We start from the raw sequence: 21,855 nt of genomic DNA on the forward strand, positions 1-21,855 counted from the left end.
AATGTGGAGGGTGTTGAATAGGTAAAAGTATGATTTCAAGTAACTTTTTAAAATTTGCTTAAAGCTCCCAAATGTTGATTCTTTTTTTTTTTTTTTTTAAGTAAAGGGCTTTATTAAGGCATTGTGAAAAATATTGAACTTCTCCATAGAAAAAAGTACGTGTATATTTTGCAAAGAATTTCAGTGTGCTCTGAGGGTCTTTGAAACCCTTCAAGCTTATGAATTCGAAGCAGTCGTTTGGCCCTTAGCCTCTGAGTCTCCGCCCCCGCCTGTCCCGTAGGTGAAAGCAGCCTTCACGAGAGCGTACAACAAGGAAGCCCACCTTGCTCCGTACGCACTGCAGGCAGGCAGAACGTCTCGCCACAGCATGGGCCCGGCCCTGGAGTCCGAGTACAGCGAGGACTTGCAGGAAGATGATTCTCAGACTGACGAGAAGGACCAAGACGCCGTAGAAATGGATGCTATGATCAAGGTAGGATTTCACGCCTCGGGACGGATGGCTTCACAGGAGATGAGCTTTTCTTGTGTGTAACTTGCTCTGTGAGTAATACGGACTATTTAGCAAGTAAGTGAGAAAGTAAAAGGTTTTTGTTTTTTTGTTCATCATGGTTGAGGGTGGAGGAGGGATAGATTTCATTTTTATAAACAGCTTCTGAGAGAAGTGATAGACCAAACAGCAAGAAGATAGGGCAACTACTGGTCATGATAGAATTCTCTTTGGAAAAGAACCATTTTATTTGATCATGGCTGTATGCTTTCTTCTTTTTTTTGACAGGCAGAGTTAGAGAGAGAGACAGAAAGGTCTTCCTTCCATTGGTTCACCCCCCAAATGGCCGCCTCGGCCGGTGCGCTGTGCCAATCCGAAGCCAGAAGCCAGGTGCCTCCTCCCGGTCTCCCATGCAGGTGCAGGGCCCAAGGACTTGGGCCATCCTCCACTGCCTTCCCGGGCCACAGCAGAGAGCTGGACTGGAAGAGGGGCAACCGGGATAGAATCTGGCGCCCCGACCGGGACTAGAACCTGGGGTGCTGGCGCTGCAGGCGGAGGATTAGCCTAGTGAGCCGTGGCGCTGGCCAGCTGTATGCTTTCTTTTCCACAGACACTCATTCTCACAGCATCATCAGGAAAACATCTGAAAACAGTTTCTTCCTTCTGCTCTTTGTGTTTTGCTGGAACCACTAAATTGCCTGTAGGAGTCTCTCAGAGCATGATGCCTCTAAGACTTGCTAGGCAGGATTGCAATCCATTATGCTGTCAGTGCACTGCTTCCAGCTGGCCAGGGCCAAGGCATCTGGTCTGTGTCCTCTGTCCTTTGCTGTGTGTAGGCTTCTGGCCCCTCCCTTGGTTTTGTTTATGTGGGGTAGGAACAGGGGCCTCGTCCAGTGGAGCTCTCCCTAGTCTTAGGGAGACATGAGAGGTTGTCTTCTACCTCTTCCCCCTTCAAAAATCAATGTGTTTGGGTCTCTAATCTGACACTGAAGGAAAAGGCAATTCTTGATATAAACACTACCCCTTTTTTATAAAGTGTCCCTTGCTGACTTAGCCTTTCCTAGATGTACCCAGGTTCTGGATCCAAGAAACTGCCTGACATGGGAACAGGTCTGAGTTGTAGACTTGAAATAGCTTTGCTGTTTTTACTGAGAGCTTTTCAAGGCTGTAGTGAGCACAGAAGTGTCTTGAAAGTAAGTTCATCGGGAAAAAAATAACAGTCATCTGAGATACAGATGTATGCACCCTCTCCTCTTTTTAATTTAAGTTGCAGAGATTAGAGTCATCGTAGAAGCAAAGGTAGTGCATTTAACAATGACCACAGTTATTAACCGTTGTGTGCCTCTTTTCTCCCTCAACAGAAAAAGACAAAGTCTGCAAAGTCTGCAAAACCAGACAAAGATAAAGAATCCAGAAAAGGAAAAGGAAAGAATTCAAAGAAATGAAACTGTTTTTCACTACCGACAGCCACTTTTTACTCCCTCTCCTGACCAGTCTAGCTGGTCTAGAAAAAGCGTTTATTTTCAGAAAAAGCGTTTATTTTCCAGAGGAACCATGCTGACCAATGGCATTGGTCCCGTTCTCCAGAAAGGGCGGTGCCGCCAGGAGAAACCCAGTAGGCTCACATACACCTCTTATAGAGGTCGACAGGACTGCCTGGGTCCTCACTGTCCCCTGTCAACCTAACCAGATGCTTGTGCTTCAGAATGACTGATTGGAACTAGAAACTGCACGTGGACTTTGCGGTCAGATTTTAGCTAACAGTAGTGAGCTTGGGAGCGGTGGTACTGAAGCATCTTTTGTAGGCTTAAGAATTTTATCATAACGGCCTTTTATAGGACCAATGCTGATTTTTTAAAATGTAATTCCTATTATGTCAGGAAATTTTGTACATAAATCATCATCATCCAACACAGTTCACCACCTAAAACTGGGTATTCTTTGTACATTGTCAGTTACCTTGCAAGGTGTTAAGTTAGGAATAAAATTGTTCCACATGATCCATGTACAAATTCTTAAGATTGTAATCTTGTACAGCAAAGTATTATGATGGTATATTACTTTCCTTGTGAATTTGCAAATGATTGGATAAAAACATCTTACTATATTCCTTACTTTACTAACCAGTTGTGTGAAACATAACTTGGGCGGTTGAAGGCAGAACTCTGCATTGCCATCTCTGTGCTGTGAGAAGCGCTCATGGAGAGAGGGGCTCTTGGCTGCTCCGGGAGGGCCGCCTGACTGCTAGACTCGCACCCTGTGCAGTCTGCACCCGTCCGGGTTACACCACAGGGCCCAGACTGTGTCGCACTCCTGGGCTTGCTCTGGCGGGGGACAAAGAGAACACTGGCTTTTGTTGACTTTGTCCCTGGGAGATCCAGTTCTGTTCTGTGATGGCTTCCACAAACTCTGTTGGAACTGCAGTGTGTCCAGGTAACGGTATCTGTGGCCTGAGGCTGTGGAGCAGGCCTGGAGCTGGGGTGTCTGGCTGTTTTTGAGTCTTGTCAGTGAATGCTCAGAGGTATGTACACCTCTGTGAGGTATACACCAAAAGAAAACTAAAAATAAGGGTTGTCTTCCCTGCCTTTATGGGACTGTCTTGTTTGGGAGATGAGACATGAAGTTCTTGAGACATTTAAAGTGTATTTGCCAGTGTGAAAAATGCCTTTTATGGAGATTAATTCATTATTGAAATAAAACATCGCCTTAAGCTTTCGCTTACTCAGCCATGTTCCTCTCTTTTTTAAAGCCCAGCTTCAGACTGTTCTGCTTCAGTGACGTGGGCATGGGTGGCTTGTGCATCCCTTCCTTTTACTTTGGATGGGTAAGTCAAGGCTCCTGTGATTCTGCGCATCCCAGGAGAGGGGCTGTGATGCTGCAGCACCCCAAGGACTAGTGCTTGTTACTGGTTCGTTACACTTGTAATGCTAAGCACCCTAAACACACATGGGCATAGTTTGTGTATAAGACAAATACCATTTCTTTTAGAATTAGAAATTGTAAATATACTCTGATATATGAGGATGACCATATGGCCTGATTGCTCTTTAAGTCCCTGTGACCATGAGGTCAGTGAATGGCTGAGGCCAGTGGTAGTTGTGGTTGGTACACCCTAGTTTGGTTCTGGATCTAAATGGTCTGTATTGAGGTTGACTCTTGGTTGGCACTGCTAATGAAGCCTTCTGAAGTGACTTGATGCCGCACATCATCTTTGTAGCATAAACTGTGTACTTAGTCTTTTTGAGATCCTTTGAGAGTCTTGGCCACTTTGTTATCATTTTTATTAATTTTGGCAGTCTTGCAGCAACAGTTGGCTTCTTGAAGTTATTAACTGCTAGGTTTTGATGCTAGTTTTCATGTCTCTCAGAGGCCCACACATTAAAGGTTTGGTCCCCAAATCTTAATGGTACTAAGAGGGCAGAAACTAATCTAATTATAGTGTCAGGGAGGTAAGGCCTTTGGAAGATGATCAGAGTGGAGTCGTTTGTTGGGCTGGAGCCACCACGATGGCTTTTTAAGGTGAGACGGTGACACAGGCACACCCTCTTGCCGTGTGGTGCTGAGCCGTCAGGACCCCGCCACTAAGAATGCCCTCCACCAGCGCCCAACCAGTTGGGCCACTGTCGTAGACTGGGACCCTCTAGAACGGTGAGCCAAAATAAGCCTTTTCTCTTTATAAAGCTAGCTTCTTCCACGTGTTCTGTTGTAATGAGAAGCTAACCAATACATTTAAAATGAGCATGTTGTTATACACTTGGATTATGCTATCTTCTTAGACAAGTGTTGGTGAGATTTTGCTCATGTGATGTGCTCACCTTCAAGAAAGTCGAGTGTCCGTGGTTCTTATTCCTGTGACCCTTCTATAGTGATTGGACAAAGGAAGGAGCAGGGGACTATGGGTGGGTTTTGAGGTCTTGATAAGGCCAAGACCTCTGGCTTGTCACTGGGGGAGCAGGAGGACAGGTCATGAAGCTGAAGGCATCGTGCAGGTACGATATGTTGGACCCAGCCTAGGCTCAGTGGTCAGGTTGCTGGTGGCTATAGTGTAAACTCAGACCATGTGGTTCATTCCATGACTCATTTCTATCAGTCCCCCTGGGTGATAAGGAGGTGTGTACTGTGGTAGGAAAGGTTTGGGATGCCTTGGAGAGAGAGTGTTAGCCGAGGAAGATTCCAAATAACGCATGTTTTCAGGGGAACTTAAACGGGTTATTTTTCACTCTTTCCAAGATGGGTTTTACTGACTTTGGATTCTGGGACTGGTTCTGCCAAATAGCCTCCTTATTTCAGACTGGATGGTACCCTGGTAACATCTGTGCTGCCACGTTTTCCTCTAAATCCAGGAAAACATTGCAAATGTCTAGTCAACCATTTTATTTTAGAGGAGATATTTCAAAATACAAAAGATATCAAAAAGCTGAATATTTACATTTATGCCATGGGTCAGTGTAACAGTGCAGAGCATGGAGTATGGGAAACTTGGAAGAGGAGATACACCGTGAACGGCGAGGTTGTGTTTCCGTTGTCCAGGCCACAGAAGGGGAGTGTGCTGACTGGGCACAGTCACCTGTGCGTCATCTTGCTGTGTCCAGGAAGGAGCATCTGTCAAGTTCACCAGGGTGGAAGCAAGGCCATCTTCTCAGCAACGGTAGAGCTAGAAAGGAGAAGCACAGCAGCTGCCGGAGTGGCCTTCAGTAAGAGCCAGGCATGCCCAGACGACTGTGTAGTTGGACTCCACAGCCTGCGAGCAGTTTTGAGTTTCAGTACAGGCAACTAACTATAGCTGCGGGCAGGCTGGGGAGCCTTGATTATAAAATGGGAACGAAGACGTTGGGCCTAGGGTTAATGGAGAATATCACTAATGTAGACTCTGGGAGGCAGTGGTCATGGTTCAAGTGGTGCCACCCACATGCGAGACCTGGATCCAGTTCCAGAACATTGTGGGCATTTGGAGAGTGAACCACCGAATAGGAACACTCTCAAATAAATAATCTTTGCCTTTCAAAAAAAAAAAACAAAAAACACCTGAGTGACAGAAAGGAGAGAGAGAAAGCTTCTGGTTCACTCCCCAAGTGGCAGCAATGGCTAGGGCTGGGCCAGGTACTCCATCCAAGTCTCCCATGAGAATGGTGGGGGCCCAAGTACTGTGCTGTTTTTTCGCTGCTTTCCCAGGTACATCAGCAGGGAACTGGATTGGAGTAGTCAGGACTCAAACCGGAGTGCCAATATGGGATGTCAGCATTGCAAGTGATGGATTAACCCACTGTGCTAAGTGACAGCCCCAATAATATAAGTGTGCGCGTGTGTGTATATATGTATATACAAACTTCAAAATGTTCATGGAAAATGGAATTAAAAGACTCTCGCTGGGGGCTGGCACTGTGGTGTTAGTGGGTAAAGCCCCTGCCTGAAGTGCTGGCACCCCATATGGGTGCTGGTTCAAGTCTCAGCAGCTCCACTTTTGACTCAGCTCTTTGCTAATGCGCCTGGGACAGCAGCAGCAGATGGCCCAAGGCCTCCCACCCATGTGGACAGACCTGGAAGAAGCTCCGGGCTTCAGATCGTGCCAGCCCCAGCCATTGCGGAGTGAATCAGTGAATGGAAGATCTCTCTCTCTATGCTTCTGCCATGCAAATAAATCTTTTAAAAAAAATTCTCTGGTACAAAAAATATTTTTTTTTTTTAAAGATTTCTTATTTATTTGAAAGGCAGAGAGGGAGAGACAGATCTTCCATCTGCTAGGTCATTCCACAAATGGCCAGGCCAAAGCCAGGAGCCTGGAATTTCCATGTGGGTGGCAGGGGCCCGAGGACTAGGGCCATCTTCCACTGCTTTCCCAGGGACATTAGTAGGCAGCTGGGACATGAACTGGTACCCAAATAGGATGCCAGCATTACAGGAGCTGCTTAACCTGCTACGCCACAATTATGGCCCCATGCACAGTTGGGGTCTTAAAAATGTTTATGGAATATGTGTATTATGAAAAAAACTTCAGATTTCAAAAAATTTTTAATTCAAATTTTAAATAATTTTTAAAAATTCAATTTTCCATTAGCTTTTTGAAGTAATCTTTTACGTATGTATATGTGTGAAATAGCATAAACAAAAAATTCTGCAGAGAATTATAAGTAAAAAGTCAATAGCAGTATAAACTGAAAGTTAATCAACCAAATACGAGGAACAGAGAACAAAAAGCAGATAAGACATAATAGGAAAAGATACTCTACTTGATAATAAACTTGAAATTAAAACAAAAGAAAATTATAGTTCAAATATTCTTTATGAACGTGGACACTGTGTACTCCATATAATAAGAGCCAGCAATATGGCCGGTGCCGTGGCTCAATAGGCTAATCCTCCGCCTGCGGTGCTGGCACACCGGGTTCTAGTCCCGGTTGCCCCTCTTCCATGCCAGCTCTCTGCTGTGGCCCAGGAAGGCAGTGGAGGATGTCCCAAGTCCTTGGGCCCTGCACCCCATGGGAGATCAGGAGAAGCACCTGGCTCCTGGCTACAGATCAGCGCGATGCGCCGCCCGCAGCAGCCATTGGAGGGTGAACCAACAGCAAAAGGAAAACCTTTCTCTCTCTCTCACTGTCCACTCTATCAAAAAAAAGCCAGCAATACATCAGAATGGGTGTATATGTCATGATCAAGTGAGTTTATCCCTAAAAACAAAACTTGATTTTAACATTCAAAAATCAAAACATTTTACCATATCTTTGATGCATAAAAAGCATTTGATAAGATCACTCAGCAAACTAGGACTAGAAGGCAATTTCTGTAAGCTGTTGGCCTTTATGAGAAACCTTTCTTACAACTAAACATCACAGTGGTGAACTCCACTGAGCCCTCTGTATCCACAGGTTCCACACCTGTGGATTCCACCAATTGCAGATTGAAAAAATATTACACATACGGACTTTCATTTTTTTCCCTTTGACTGTTATTTCCTAAAACAATATAAGTACCATGTAACAGTTATGTAGCAATTTTATTGTATTAGGAATTAATATGTAAAATGCACACAATGATGTGCACAGAATATATGCAAATATGTGATTTTATATAAGGGATTTGAGCAACCACAGTAACCATGGGGTTCCTGGAACCAATCCCTGTGGATATTAAGGGGTGACAGTACGGAATGCCTGCCTCCAATAATGGAAACAAGGCCAGGATGTTGACTTCACTATTTTTATACAGTAGTACACTGGAGATCCCTGCCAGTGAGCTATTAGGAAGTAGTAAATTTTTCTCTATAGACCCAGCTGTTCATGCAGAAAATCTGAAGGAATCTAAAAATACAACCACTATACTTAAGTGCAACTAGAAAAATTGCAGGATACATAGTGTACTAAAATCAGTTTAACATACTAACAATTGGAAAATGAAAAAAAAAAATCAGTCTCCCCAAATTACTTGAATAAATACACCAAATGGCCTGAAAGGTTTCAGCACTGAAAAATGTAATATACTGCCAAGAAAGAATTGAGACTCTGTGCGTCCCTGTACTTGGGGTAAGCAGAGGATGGCCCTCAAGGTCCCCAGCTCCAGGGTGACATTCTGAGTGACACTTCCTCCTGAATTTGGGCAAGGCTTGTGAATATCACATGCTAACCACATTAGGCCACGTTGTCTGGCAAAGAGAAAGGGAGGTTTTAGATAAAAGGATTCCACCAACGGTGAACCTGGAAGAGAGGTTGAAGCCTCAACCAACACCATGGCTGTCGCATTGGGAGCCTTGAGCAGCAGACCAAGCTAAGCTGTGCCTTGACTACTGACCCACAGAACCTGTGAGGTGATAATCTGTATTACTTTATGATGCTAAATTCATGACAACTTGTTACACAGTAATAGAAAATTAATTTTTTTTTTGACAGGCAGAGTGGACAGTGAGAGAGACAGAGAGAAAGGTCTTCCTTTTTGCTGTTGGTTCACCCTCCAATGGCTGCTGCGGCCGGCTCATCGCGCTGACCTGAAGCCAGGAGCTTCTCCTGGTCTCCCATGGGGTGCAGGGCCCAAGGACTTGGGCCATCCTCCACTGCCTTCCCGGGCCATAGCAGAGAGCTGGCCTGGAAGAGGGGCAACCGGGACAGAATCCGGCGCCCCGACCGGGACTAGAACCCGGTGTGCTGGCGCCGCAGGCGGAGGATTAACCTGTTAAGTCACGGCGCCAGCTGAAAATTAATTTCTGAATAATTTGGGAATTTGACAAGCTGATTCTAAGATTTGATTAAAAATGACAAAGTTTGCAGGTACCATGATTCCTAACTTAAAGACGTAAAGCCACATTAACCAAGACAGTATAGTTTTTAAAGCAAGAGCAATCAAGAGAAGGCCAAGAAAGAGACTCGCACTTTAAACACAGCTGATTGTCTACGAAGGCCCCAGGTACTTCAATGGGGAAAGGAAAGGTTCTCTTGCCTGAATCTCCACCCAGCCTGCCCCCTCCCACTGAAAGTAAGAATATGGATCACAGGCCATTACAGAAAGCAGTAATTAAAAAACTAATCAATTATAATTCACCAAAGCAAAATATCATATACCAATTGGGCCAGTGCTGTGGTACAGTAGGTTAATCCTCCACCTGTGGCACCTGCATCCTATATGGGTGCTGATTCTAGGCCCAGCTGCTCCATTTCTGATCCAGCTCTCTGCTATGGCCTGGGAAAGCAGTGGAAGGTGGCCCAAGTCCTTGGGCCCCTGTACGCACGTGGGAGACCCGGAAGAAGCTCCTGGCTTTGAGTCAGCTCAGCTCTGGCCATTGTGGCCATTTGGGGAGTGAACCAGCAGATGGAAGACCTGTCTCTCCCTGTCACTGTCTGTAACTTTACATCTCAAATAAATACAAAATCTTTAAAAAAAAAAAAAAAAGATACCAATCAGAAAAAGTCATAGACTTGCATCTAGAATAAAAAACGTTTATAACTCACAATGACATACCCCTTGCCAATCGGAAGTGTTGTCTTTTATACACTTGGTGCTGGGGGTCTGCATCAGCAGCTGGAGCCCGTCTCACAGCAGACTACAGGTAATAGTGACACGGTCACATTCCTGCAGGCTTCATGGTACTGGGTTCAGCCATGACTTTTTAGATAAAACACCAAAAGCACAAGCAACCAAAGGGAAAAAGAACTAGACACACTAGATTTCATCAAAATAAAACAAATCCTGTGCCTCAAGGGATATCCAGAGAGAGGAGAAACTATTTGCAAACACTGGATAAAGAATTTATATCTGAAATATCTGTAATAATACAGAGCTGTGGCATGGTGGGTAAAGCCACCGCCTACAGTGCTGGCATCCCTTATGGGCACTGGTTTGAGACCTGGCTTCTCTCTCTCTTTTTTTTTTTTTTAAGATTTATTTTCTTACTTGAAAGGGTTACACAAGAGAGAAGGAGAGGCAGAGAGAGAGGTCTTCCATCAGCTGGTTTACTCCCCAGCTGGCTACAATGGCTGGAGCTGAGCTGATCCAAAGCCAGGAGCTTCCTCTGGGCCTCCCACGCTGGTGCAGGACCATCTTCTACTGCTTTCCCAGGCCATAGCAGAAAGCTGGAAGCTGGATCGGAAGTGGAGCAGGTGGGACTCGCACTGGTGCCCATGTGGGATGCCGGCCCTGCAGGCAGCAGTTTTACCTGCTACACCACAGCACCGGCCCCTGCTCCACTTCCAATACAATTCTCCACTATGGCCCGGCCTGGGAAAGCAATAGAAGATGGCCCAAGTCCTTTGGATTCTGTACCTGTGTGAGAGACCAGGAAGAAGCTCCTGGCTTCAGATTGGCCCAGCTCTGGCCGTTGCGGCCAATTAGGGAGGATGGAAGACCACTCTCCCTGTCTGCACCTCCCCTCTTCCTGCATAACTCTGACTTTCAAATAAATAAATCTTAAAAAAAAAAAAAAAAAGTTCAACATTAAAAAGACAACCCAGTTACAAAGTGGGCAAAGGACTGTGTATCTTCAAGTACGTGAAAAATGTTCAGTGTCCTAAGACATTCTAAGTCATTAGAGAAACATGTATTAAAACCAAAATGAATGACCACTTCACACGCCCTAGGATGGCTACCGTCAAAGGCAGGCAGTGTGGGCACCACTGAGCTTTGCTGGTGGGGACGTAAGACGGTACAGCTGCTGTCGGGAAGGCGGCAGTGTTTCCACCAGTGGGGCTGCGGCACCCGAGATGGGACAGGAGCGGCTGGGGCCAGCTCACCAACAGCCTGGCCATGGGATCTTGGGAAGGGAACCAGATACACTGGAGGTAGACTAGCAGGACCTGCTGACAGGCTGCTAAGTGCGAGATGAATCGAGGTAGCATCTCGGCTTCCTTTATCTGTGTACCGTGTCCTGGGCCAGGGCGGACTATGAGAACAAGCCCTGGGGGAACCTCGAGTTGTACTTCAGCCAGGTCACGTTTGAGAGGCTGTGTCACACACTCTCGTTACTCCCGCTGCTTCCTTTAGGGAAACACAGTTTGGCAAGGCTTTCTTCCCACTAGAGACCACACTGCCTTGCCTGCCTCTGCAGTATGGCCGTGGGAGTTAAGTTCTTGCTAGTGGAATGACGTGGAAGGGCTACGTGGAGCTTTTATGTGACAACAATGAGACCCAGAAAGAAAAAGAAATGGAGATTTTCTAAATCTCTGGAACACACAGTTTTTTACAATATATTCCCGTGAATTACAACATACAACATAAACCCCATTTTTATTAGGGGGCTCTAGGTTGAATGGATTGATTAAAAAGGACCCTATGTGATTTTATAAAGCATGTTGCTGTTGGGCTCCATGATGCTGATTGACCAAATAACCTTGGTCACTTTGGAGACTGCACTAAAGTATCATGTTTACAAAATTATACACACACATGGGCAGAGACACACACATACATCGTCAGTGACAAGCGTTTGGCCTCGTGGTTAAGATGCCAATTCAGACAGCACTGCAGCCCCTGGGTTCAAGTTCTTGCTCCAGCTCCTGATTCTAGCTTCTTGCTAATGCGGACCGCAGGAGGCAGCAGGTGATGGCTCAAGTAATTGGGCTCCTACTACCTGCGTGGGACACCTGTATCAATTCCTGGCTCCCAGCTTTAGCCCTGGCCATTGTGGGCATTTGGAGAGTGGACCAGCAGATGGAAGCTCACCCTGTGTCTGCCTCTCAAATAATATGTAAAATCACAATGATCAAAAATGTGTTCTCAGTGCCAGCAGCTACATGATGCACAATAAAAGAGGCCAGTGCCACTGTGAAGCAGGAAGCCAAGTGGCCCCCGCGGCCCCTGAGCCCTGGACACAAGTGGTGATCTGGTCTTACCTGCAGCGCACGTGCCCTCACGGCTCCACCTCGGTCTGCAGGTACTGGGTACAGTCCGAGAGTTTTTTCAGCTGAGCCGCATTTAGTCTTTCTGAACACATAGGGCATGTATTCTCAGTGTTTAACATGCTGTTTGGAGGAGGAACATGGAGAAGGAATTCAGTGTGCAGTAGTGGGTCGCACTCATGTGAGAAACAACTTTATGTTCATTTCCTAACACGTGTTCAACATGCAACTTAAGACTCAGAAGTCTTCAATCTCATGCGCTCGTTGTCAACGGTCACAGAAGGGGGTTCCAGGAAGGCGACTTGGGCCTTCAGGGATCTCCAGGAACATGAGCAGGGAAGGAGACTACAGAATACGAGGCCCGTTGGTGGGAGATCTGGGACCGAGGCAGGGCAGGCACACTTACATCTTAAGTTCCGAGTACAGCGCGGGGAAGTCACAGTGCGGGCACACGGTCCAGTCATCTTTCAGCATGTGTCGGCCCTGGGAACGGTGCATTTCCAAGTGAAATTCATGCTTATTTTAACAACTGCCACCTATATTCAGTTAGAACACGGTGCAGTTAAAAGCCAGGACCCTAACTGAGGAAACGATTGCTCTTGCCCGCGGGTGGATAACTGATCAAGAAGAGGGCCTCAGAAGGACCAAAGCTCGACCCTACTGGTTTATGTTTAAAGGAAGAAAAAACTTCAGGGGCTGGCGCCGTGGTGCAGTAGGTTAATCCTCCGCCTGCAGCGCCGGCATCCCATATGGGCGCCGGGTTCTGTCCTGGTTTCCCCTCTTCCAGGCCAGCTCTCTGCTATGGCCCGGGAAGGCAGTAGAGGATGGCCCGAGTGCTTGGGCCCTGCACCCGCATGGGAGACCAGGAAGAAGCTCCTGGCTCCTGGCTTTGGATCGGCGCAGCTCCGGCCATTGTGGCCATCTGGGGAGTGAACCAACGGACGGAAGACCTCTCTGTCTCTCCCTCTCACTGTCTATAATTCTACCTCTCAAATAAATAAATAAATAAAATCTTCAATTTTGTGACCTCATTACTAAATTCATAAAAATAGACGTTGTGCCCGTTCAGTGGTTAACAAATACTAAAAGTCAAAACTGCCCCTTAGAAAGCGCCGCAGCACGCTCTGTGTGGCACCAGGACTTCCCGCAGGGTACTGGTCTGCAGTGCTGTCGCAGCAGGCATTGTTAGACACGACCCTAGCCAGGCAAAGCACACCGCACCAGGTGTCTCGCTTGTGGGCAGCAAAAGACGCATTTGAGCCCAGGTCAGCCTGGTGCCCATGCCTGGGCTACACCGCCCTGCAGCAGCTTCCGGCTGGTGCCTTCACCTAAGGTTCCTGTGTGCACTGAGTCTAACTGCTGTGTGCTTAATCAGGCAGGAAAGCTGAGCACGGGATGATCTCAGAGCTAGGAGCATGCTGGCGTCTGTCAGGTATTCAAGTGGGTTAGGAATGCATTGGCTAAGAAAGGGCAGTGACTGCACACTTACGGTCGCAATGCAGTATGGGATGTTGTTTTTACACCCAGGACAGAGGAGCTCACACTCCGGGAGAGGGAATTCACAGAATGGACATGGGGTCACGGCCTCTTCGGTCTCGGATGTGTCAGGTCTCCTATGAGGAGGAATCACGTGTCATTTCAGAAAACCACTTATTTCCTCCAGTGTGGATGGAGATGAACCGCATCTGGAAACTAGGCCCATGTGACACACCTACTTCACCATCAGCCCTCATCCCCTCCAGGGAGAAGAGTGCGTAGGATGCTTGGCCAGGTTCTACCTAGGGTCTGGGAGCAGGAGTTCACAGCACACTGAGTGGCAGAAACCGTGGGTAGGTCTCGTCACTTGTCTTCCTGTGCCAAGAGGGGAGCCTGGTATTTTTGGTTGTGTGTGTGTACGTGAAGTGGGAAACGCTGTGCAGTGAGTGAAACGTAAATAGCCACATGCAGCCAGTAGGCACAGAGTGGACGACGTGGCCGGGGACCACTTGGAGAATGACCAGCGTCTCTTCCAGGCCAGCCTGGTACTGAGCTGTCAGGGTGAATACGACCTTGCAATTCCCAGTTCTTTCCTCCCAGCTCACTTTCCATGCTAGCAGGTATGTTAGGTCAGACGAATCCACCATTGACAGCACACACGTAGCCTAGCGGTAAAGAGGGCCTGGGCTCAGAGCCAAGCTCCAGCCCCTGACTCCAGCTTTTGCCAGCTGCAGACTTTGGAAGGCAGCAGTGATGTCTCAGGTGCACACACGCTGCCTGTGTGGGAGCGCTGGACTGAGTTCCCAGCCCTGACTTGCAGGCAGGCCTGGAGACAACTAGCAGCCGGGAGCCCTTTGGGGAATCTCTCAAAGGGGGGCTCCCCGTGTTCCGGTGCTGGGAGGCTGGTCCCGAGCCCAGCTGACCGTGGAGCGTCACTGACCCCGCCGCCTTCACCAGTGCAGTCGGTCCCCTGGCTGCGGCCTGGGCCCCTGATCATAACGTGACTGCCAGGCACCCCAGACGGCAGCACTACGAACGAGGGGTGACAGAACCAACACGCGCGGTGATGCTTCCTCTTGTACGAGGTAGGGCTGCCTGCTGCTTCCTGAAGTGAGACGAGCCTGACGCGCTCCTGGAGCCGCACGGGATTTGGAAGTGAACTCTGGGCACTGGGCTCAATCCTCCCTCCCGGCAGACACTGCGGCCTGCACGGCAGCAGTCTCCACCCTTGGCCACAGCACCGTGCAGTATGCTTTGCAGCTGGGGGACAGAGTGCCAGAGGCCTAGCCGGGGAGGTCAAAGTGCAAGTCCTGGGGGCACTGCCTCCCTGAATACACAGGCAGAGGCCCGCTGTCTTAATTCTGCTTCCTCCTGCCTCGAGTGGGGACGTGACGTCTGGAGGCGCAGCAGACTTTTTGTAGCTATGAGGAAGACTCCTCTGGCTATGGACGGTAAAGCTCAGAAGACAGACGGGTCTGTGCTTGGTGGCGTCGGCCCTGGCTTGTTCGAGCCATGGCTGGATGCTGGGCTGGCAGCTGAACACAGACACCCCCCCCCCACCCCCCCAGCCGTGCTCTTACGGCGCCTGCACGTTAGCAGCCCACTTTTGCCAAGTGCCTTTATGAAATGGAAGAGTGGGTCTGGCCGGCCCCGCCTACCTGACCATCGCCTCGATCTTCTTCTTGTATTTCACGTCGATTTTGTTGCGGTACTCGGGCCTCATGAGCATGGCTGCGAAGCTGAACGCCGAGTTCTTCAGGCCCGCCCGGTGGCACTTGAGCACCGTGGACGTCAGGATCGGCACGATGTCTGCAGCACGGAGGGGGGCAGAAAGCACACACGGTCACTGTGCTCAGCGCTGCCGGCACGCGGCCGGGAGACAGGGCACGGCTCTCGGAGCTTTGCTTGTGTGCCAGGACCCAGGTGGGCTCTGTTTGACGAGGACAGCAGCCAGGCTGTGTGCTGTTCCCGTCTCTCCCCTGGGGACCCTGTGGGCTGCCCTCCGCCATGGGGACTCGCTGCCTGCGCTGACACCTGTGCCAGGGCCTCAACCTCCTTCCCCACGGCGAGATGAGGTTCTGCAGCCGACCGACGGGGCGCAGACACGGACTCCTTGCTGGACCAACCCCTGTGCCGCCACCTAACGCCTTCAGGACAGATGATCAAGGACTGGCTCTTAACCAAACAGTCCCTGACTCGCGCCACCCGCCTCTGCTCCCGCGGGCTGCAGTTATGCGAAAGTCTTTTTCCTGAGCCACAGAGAATGCATTTAAAGAGCGGAGGTTGGCACGCTGGCCCGTGGACCGGATGTGGCTCCCTGATGGTGAGTATGGCCCAGGAGCTAAGGTTTTTTTTTTCCCCCCACATTTTCATTTTTAAATGGTTGAAAAAAATTAGGAGGAATATTTTATGACCCGTTAAAGTTATACGAGGTCCACATTTCTACGTCCAGAAACAGCGGAGCACAGCCATGCTCTGGTTTGGGTACTGCTTCTGCCGAGACGGCAGGGCTGAAGGGCTGCAACATACCACGTGGGCCGCAAAGCTGCGACGTAACATCTGGACATCTTGCCCCTCGCAGAACAGACTGGGCCGGGGCCTGCTCCTTTAAGAGTGCTACTGGGACGTCTTTTAGAATAACGGAGCTTCTTGTGGAGGCCGTGTGCTCCTGGGGCCGGGGGCACAGTCAGCGTTCTTGGCTGATAGCAATGATCTTAAGCCAGTGTTCCCTCACTTCATGGGCCCCACTTTGCTTATCTGTCAGCCAGGGAAACCCGCACCTGCACCAGTCTAGCCACGTGTGCCGGCCAGAGATGGCCATCCTTTGAAGGGACAGTGACACACAGCCCTTGGCCGGCATCTGGAACTGGATTCGGGGAAGGGGCCATCCGCTTCCAAATAGCACCGCTCTGTGTGCCTGGGATGTTGTGCAGGTGGGTCACACTGAACTCCTGCCTTCCGGGGGTCTGGAAGACTTGGTCCCTGCCTGATGGGGAGAGGGGGGTGTCTACACGGTCAGCCCCCGATACAATCTGCTTGAGTCTCTCATGGACCTCCTGGTACGCGTTTCACACGCGTGGCCACGGCTCAGTCCTGGAGGAAGTACTTGTGTTCTGCGCGACTCCCGTGGCTGCGCCTTTCGCTGTAGCTGACGGCGCTGTCATCAGTGTTGGGGTGTCTCAGGATTCCTCCTTGGGAAGAACCATTGCACACAGGGTGGTCTCGGGGACCCCTGGATACCACTTCACGGGGGCGTGGTGAGTGACTGCACCGAGAGGTCTCGGGCGCTGGCCGGCCGGGTTACTGAGCGCAGATCTCGCCCGTGCCGTGCACAGGGAGACAGGCAGTGTGCGTGTCAGGAACTACTCACGGGACGGGAACTTGCTGATGTTGTTGGCCACCCGGATGAGCATGCGAGCCGCCTTCATGTGGTCTCCACTCTTCATGTGAATCTGAAAGACGACATTGCATTCCTCTTACAGACCCTGACCAGCCCCGACGCACGCCTTGTCCCCTCACCTCCATCGTGGCCAAGAGCAGGATCTCCTGAGGTTCTCACGGCCTTTCTTGGCTGACGTCACTGTGATGTCGCCCTCATTTCTCCTCCTCACCACAGCTGCCGCCTGGCACTGTGGCTGCCGGCCCCACCTGCTCCATGCTTTGTGTTCCACTTTGCCCTGGGCCACATCTCTTACTGGCTATTACGGGGGACTGATAATACCAGCTGACTCCCAGAGAGCAGGTCCAAGCGAATGGGGGATGGTATAATGTACTGAGTGCCTCACCCTAACTAGCATGAGCCAAGTTTAAAGAAAGGGGAGCCCCCAATGCTGTGGTGTAGCAGGTAAAGCTGCTGCCTGCAGTGCCGGCATCCCATATGGGCGCTGGTTTGAGTCCCGGCTGTTCTACTTCCTATCAGCTCTCTGCTGTGGCCTGAGAAAGCAGTAGAAGATGGCCCAAGGCCTTGGGCTCCTGCACCTGCATGGGAGACCCAGAGGCGGCTCCTGGCTTTGGATCGGTGCAGCTCCAGCTGTTGCGTCCATCTGGGGAGTGAACCAGCAGATGAAAGACCTCTCTCTCTCTCTGCCTCTTCTCTTTCTATGTAACTCTTTCAAGTAAAATAAATAAGTCTTAAAAAAAAAAAAAAAAAAAAAAAAAAGGAAGGTGAGCCCTTGCTGCTCATCCTTCCTCACCCTCCGCTGACTCGGCCTCAGCACCGCCCAGCTCAGCTGTCTGTCCGCGCCGCCCTTCGGTCACAGTCCCCATCGCAGCACTGCGGAGGGAACCACCACCCAAGCTCAGTTCGGACTCCCCGGGAACGTGGATGGAGTTTGCTCCGGTCCTTTGGGTCAACGATGCCTGTGACATCTCTGCATGTTTATTCTTATCTGATAGGGTCTCATAGTTTCCCTCGTGGTAGCACAGTTAGAAATCTTAGAGAATCTTGGAAATGCTTGGTGCTAAGGAGAGATGAGAGCAAAGGGGAAGAGTCCCAAGGGCGCTTGTCGGGTGGGAGGGGCGAGGAGGCTGTCTGGCTGGAGTGGAAGTGATGAGCCCGTCCTTGGGGCCAGAGGGCAAGAAAAGGATTCGAGAAGCATCCCTGTGGCTTACTGCGGTGGAAAGCCCTGTTCTAGAAGGCTCCTTACAGGAGTCCCTATTTTTTTTTTTTTTTTTTTTTTTTAAGTTTACTTGAGTGAGCAAGTTCCCATCCACTGGTTTCACTTCCTAAATGCCAGCGATGGCTGGGCCTGGGCCACACCAAAGCCAGCAGCGCCAGGAATTCCATCCGGGTCTCATGTGGGTGGCAGCCATCACCACCGCCTTCCAGGGGGGATCAGCAGAAAGCTGGAACGAGGCGGAGAGCCAGGACTCCAAGCTAGACGTTCCAATAAGGGACTCGGCCCCACGGCGTCTTAACCATTTTGCTAAACATCTGCCCAGGGCATCCTGTTTTCGCTTGTCATCTTTCACCAACTCCTAGAGCCGCCATGTTGTGGGACTGCTCCCAGCACTGGCATCACCACTCAGGCCTGAAGCTGAGAAAGACCTCCCTCTTCCATCTGACCCCTTTCTCTGTGCAAGTCTCAAAGGAAACGTACTCCTAGGGGTTGCAAGTTGGAATTCTAAATGCATTTCCCTCTTAGTGTTACAGATCTGTGTGATCTACTATGGTAGCCATTAGTTAAGTGGCTATTTAAAAATTAAAATCACAGGGTGTGGGCATTTGGCCACGAGGTTAAGATGACTGTGTCCAGCATCAGAGTGCCTGGGTTTAGGGCCTGGCTCTGACTTCTGACTCCAGCTTCCTGCCAGTGCAGACCCCAGGAGGCAGCAGGTGACGGCTCAGCTGGTTGGGTTCCTGCCATCCATGTGGGATGCATTCCTGGCCATTGCAGGGATACAGAGAATGGATCAGTGGATAGGACCTGTCTCTAATGAAAAATATTAAAATTATATACAATAAAACATACAGTCTTTCAGTTGAGTTAGCTGCACTTCAAGTGCTCCACAGCTGGGCTAGCCATAATGGGCAGCCCAGATGCAGAACAGGGCTATCAGTGTAGAAAGTTCCATTGGACAGTGTGGACAGACACACTGACAACATGACTACTCTGTGCTAGGGACCTTCAAAGGTAAACAAGCGCTTGTGGACTGGCCAGAGAACCAATTTAGCTTAAGTAGGGAGAGAGGTGCTTTGACCTAGGGCAAAATTTTGAGAAACATCTAAGTGGTCTGACTGTATCTTTACAAAGATTAGTGTGTATAAATTTCCATGAGTGTATGTGTGTGTGTGTATAAAATGCCTATTATATAACACTATATAAATTATCTACAAAAGTATTTGATGGCTGCATGATCTATTTTGTTTCTATTGAGAATTACTGATTAAGAAAATATACACCTGGACACAAATATAATCCCAATTTGGTAGAAAAAAATCGTAACAAGTATATTTGTGTGTGTATAGATGTGTAGAGAATATAGAAACAGTGTTAATGAATGTATCTGGGTGACAAAGGGTGACTTTTTTTAATTATATTTTTATAAATTTTTTTTGTGAACATACATTATCTCTATACTCAGATGCAAACTAAACACTATTAAAACCAGTGGACTTTGGAAAGCTCTACTAAAATGCAATTAATATGCTAACACACCCTGGACAGACACATTGTCTTAAGCCAATCTTTCTGGGCAGGGGACTATGTTGCGATGCTTCAGAATCCACGCAAGGCGGAAGGACACACACGGAGGAAACTGTACCCTCCCTTTGCACCCTCAGCACCCCGGGGCTGGGGGCTTCCCCTGCTCTAGGCCTCGCTCCTTTGGAAGCCACCGTTGCTCGTTTCTTCAGTATATTTCTGTTTTAGCTGCGGGGGATACATCTGCACCGTTCTGCTTTTGGGGGGGGGGGGGTGCACCAAAGGCAGCGTGCACTGCGGAGACCCGGGAAGCAGCTCTCCTCCGGTGCAGAGGCGCCGGGGGACCCCACCCCACCCCCACACACAGGTGAGGAGCACACCTGGCCACCAGCGCCCGCCCGGGCCTCACCTTCACGAGTATGTAGCTGTGCAGGATCATGAGGTTGGTGGCCATCTCGGAGGGAATCTTGATCTTCTGCGACTTCAGCTCTGCGTACATACTGAACAGAACGTCGTGCGCGTTCCGGTAGTTTCCTTGGGGGAGGGTGGGAGTGACGTCACTGCGGGGGCCGCTCTGGGGCCTCATCCTACCCGCGGTGCTGGGAACTGGCACTGCTGCTTCTCCCTGTTGCTGTTGATGAGTTCAGTGTCCGGGCGATCCCCCAGGAACGCAACCGGTGTCTACCAGGGGTCAGCGCCGCCCCTCAACCCTGTCCCACTCCCACCCGTGCTCCGCCAGTGGCCGATGGCCACTCCTGGGTTTCATTCTGATGTCGGAGGAGCCACCCTGGGCCCAGACGCCGCCGTCACACCCTGGCTGAAAACAAGAGGCATTGGGATCCAGCGCAAATCGCCGCGGGGCCGCCCCGTGCCCGGGTTCCCCAGCCCTCTGTGCCCGTCCTCTCCCGGGTCCTCCCAGCCCGAGCCCCTGCTACCCTCCGCTCTCCGCTGGCCTTTGGACCCCGTCTCCGGCTGCCTTCTCCTCTAGCACCTGTCCCCGCCCGCGAGATCGTGCGCCCTGGAGGGCAGGACCGCGGCCCGTTCCCGTGTCCCGAGCTCCCAGCGCCAGGGCCTGGGCCGACACTAGTCCAGTATTTTCCAAAACTGTGTTCCACACAGATGAACATTCAAGAGTCAGCTTGCGACACTCAAACCCGAAAGTCGCCTCACTGACTCGTCTGGCAGACCGGTCCGGCAGACCCGTGTGCGCGGGCAGAGCACCCCGCAGGGCCAGGTCTGCGGGACCAAGCCTCACTCTCGTCCACGAGGTCAGGGGAGCGAGACGGTGCCCAGTCTCTGTGCCTCCCTCGCCTTGGCCAGCTGGGTGCAGAGCACGTCTACACTGGCCACTCTTCCCCAGGCACGGAGGCAGCTTGCTGGCGTGGGGGAGGGAGGGAGGCGCCCACACCCACCTGCGGACTGCTCTTCGCGGGCAATGATGACAGCAGTGCGGGCGGCCTCCGGGTACTGCTTCAGAGCCATGTACAAGCGGAACAGGTACTTGGCATCCTGGCACACAAACCGTTAGCGAAACATCACTTTTTGGTTGTCAGCTCAGAGAAATACCTGTAAGTCTGAGTTTCATTAAGAACCACATTCAGGGGCTGGCGCTGTGGCTTAGCAGGTAAAGCCGCTGCCTGCAGTGCCAGCATCCCATATGGGCGCTGGTTCGAGTCCCGGCTGCTCCACTTCCTATCCAGCTCTCTGCTATGGCCCGGGAAAACAGTAGAAAATGGCCCAAGTCCTTGGGCCCTTGCACCCGCATGGGAAGACCTGGAGGAAGCTCCTGGCTTCGGATTGGCACAGCTCTAGCCGTTGCGGCCAATTGGGAAGTGAACCATCGGATGGAAGACCTCTTTCTCTCTCTCTGTGTAACTCTGACTTTCAAATAAATAAATCTTAAAGAAAAAAAAAAAAAAGAAGAACCACATTCATGTGCCAGGCACAGAGAAATGACATTAAAAAAAAAAAAACCACACACAATAAATTAGTTTATCACACACTTCTTTGGGGTTGAGTATGTGCCAGGTGGAGGTTTACTTGGCACTTTGGCGAGAGGAACTCATTTAAAGCCTCATGCCCACCCAGGAGTGGCCAGCGGGAGGTGGGCAGAGCCAGGATTAGAACTCCGGCGGTCTGTCTTTGGCATCTGTGTTTCCAAGCCTGCTCCCCACAGTCTCCCTCACGAGCCTGGAGAACGTATTCTTAAACACCCCACACAGATTTTTACCTCTATGCACGTTTTTCCTGTGTCTTGGGGCAGGCTCTTTCCTGTTGCAGCTCTGAAAAGCCCTGCCTTTGGTGCTGGTTTCCAGACCATCGGACGTGGACGTGACGGGAGGAGGGCTGGAGCAGCTCACGGGAACCAGGCTAACCCTGGGCCTCGGCGGCTCTCCCCACAGTCCTGACAGCTGACAGCCTGCTCCCCTCCTTC

At 50.2% G+C, this 21,855-nt stretch overlaps 2 protein-coding genes across 4 annotated transcripts in view; one reads left to right on the forward strand and one right to left on the reverse strand.

The window, feature by feature from the left end:
* Nucleotides 1-3,212, forward strand: part of RFC1 (replication factor C subunit 1) — an 88,452-nt gene extending 85,240 nt beyond the window's left edge. The window contains exons 24-25 of the mRNA XM_062213583.1: nucleotides 281-472; nucleotides 1,849-3,212. Coding sequence (XP_062069567.1) covers nucleotides 281-472; nucleotides 1,849-1,932 — 276 coding nt within the window. The 3' untranslated portion in view covers nucleotides 1,933-3,212. The remainder of the gene's footprint in view (nucleotides 1-280; nucleotides 473-1,848) is intronic.
* Nucleotides 466-21,855, reverse strand: part of WDR19 (WD repeat domain 19) — a 97,016-nt gene continuing 75,626 nt past the window's right edge. Inside the window, exons 30-37 of one of the 3 annotated variants that reach the window (XM_062213582.1) lie at nucleotides 20,834-20,930; nucleotides 19,831-19,955; nucleotides 16,649-16,730; nucleotides 14,937-15,087; nucleotides 13,292-13,415; nucleotides 12,209-12,285; nucleotides 11,797-11,925; nucleotides 466-538 (exon numbers count right to left, since the gene is read on the reverse strand). In XM_062213582.1, the coding sequence (XP_062069566.1) occupies nucleotides 11,814-11,925; nucleotides 12,209-12,285; nucleotides 13,292-13,415; nucleotides 14,937-15,087; nucleotides 16,649-16,730; nucleotides 19,831-19,955; nucleotides 20,834-20,930 (768 nt within the window). In that variant the 3' untranslated portion in view covers nucleotides 466-538; nucleotides 11,797-11,813. Of the gene's footprint in view, nucleotides 539-4,851; nucleotides 5,164-11,796; nucleotides 11,926-12,208; nucleotides 12,286-13,291; nucleotides 13,416-14,936; nucleotides 15,088-16,648; nucleotides 16,731-19,830; nucleotides 19,956-20,833; nucleotides 20,931-21,855 lie in introns of those variants that run through there. The other 2 variants (XM_062213579.1, XM_062213581.1) reach the window with 2 other exon arrangements.

The sequence above is a fragment of the Lepus europaeus genome, chromosome 16 (genome assembly GCF_033115175.1).
Source record: "Lepus europaeus isolate LE1 chromosome 16, mLepTim1.pri, whole genome shotgun sequence".
Lineage (NCBI taxonomy): Eukaryota > Metazoa > Chordata > Mammalia > Lagomorpha > Leporidae > Lepus > Lepus europaeus.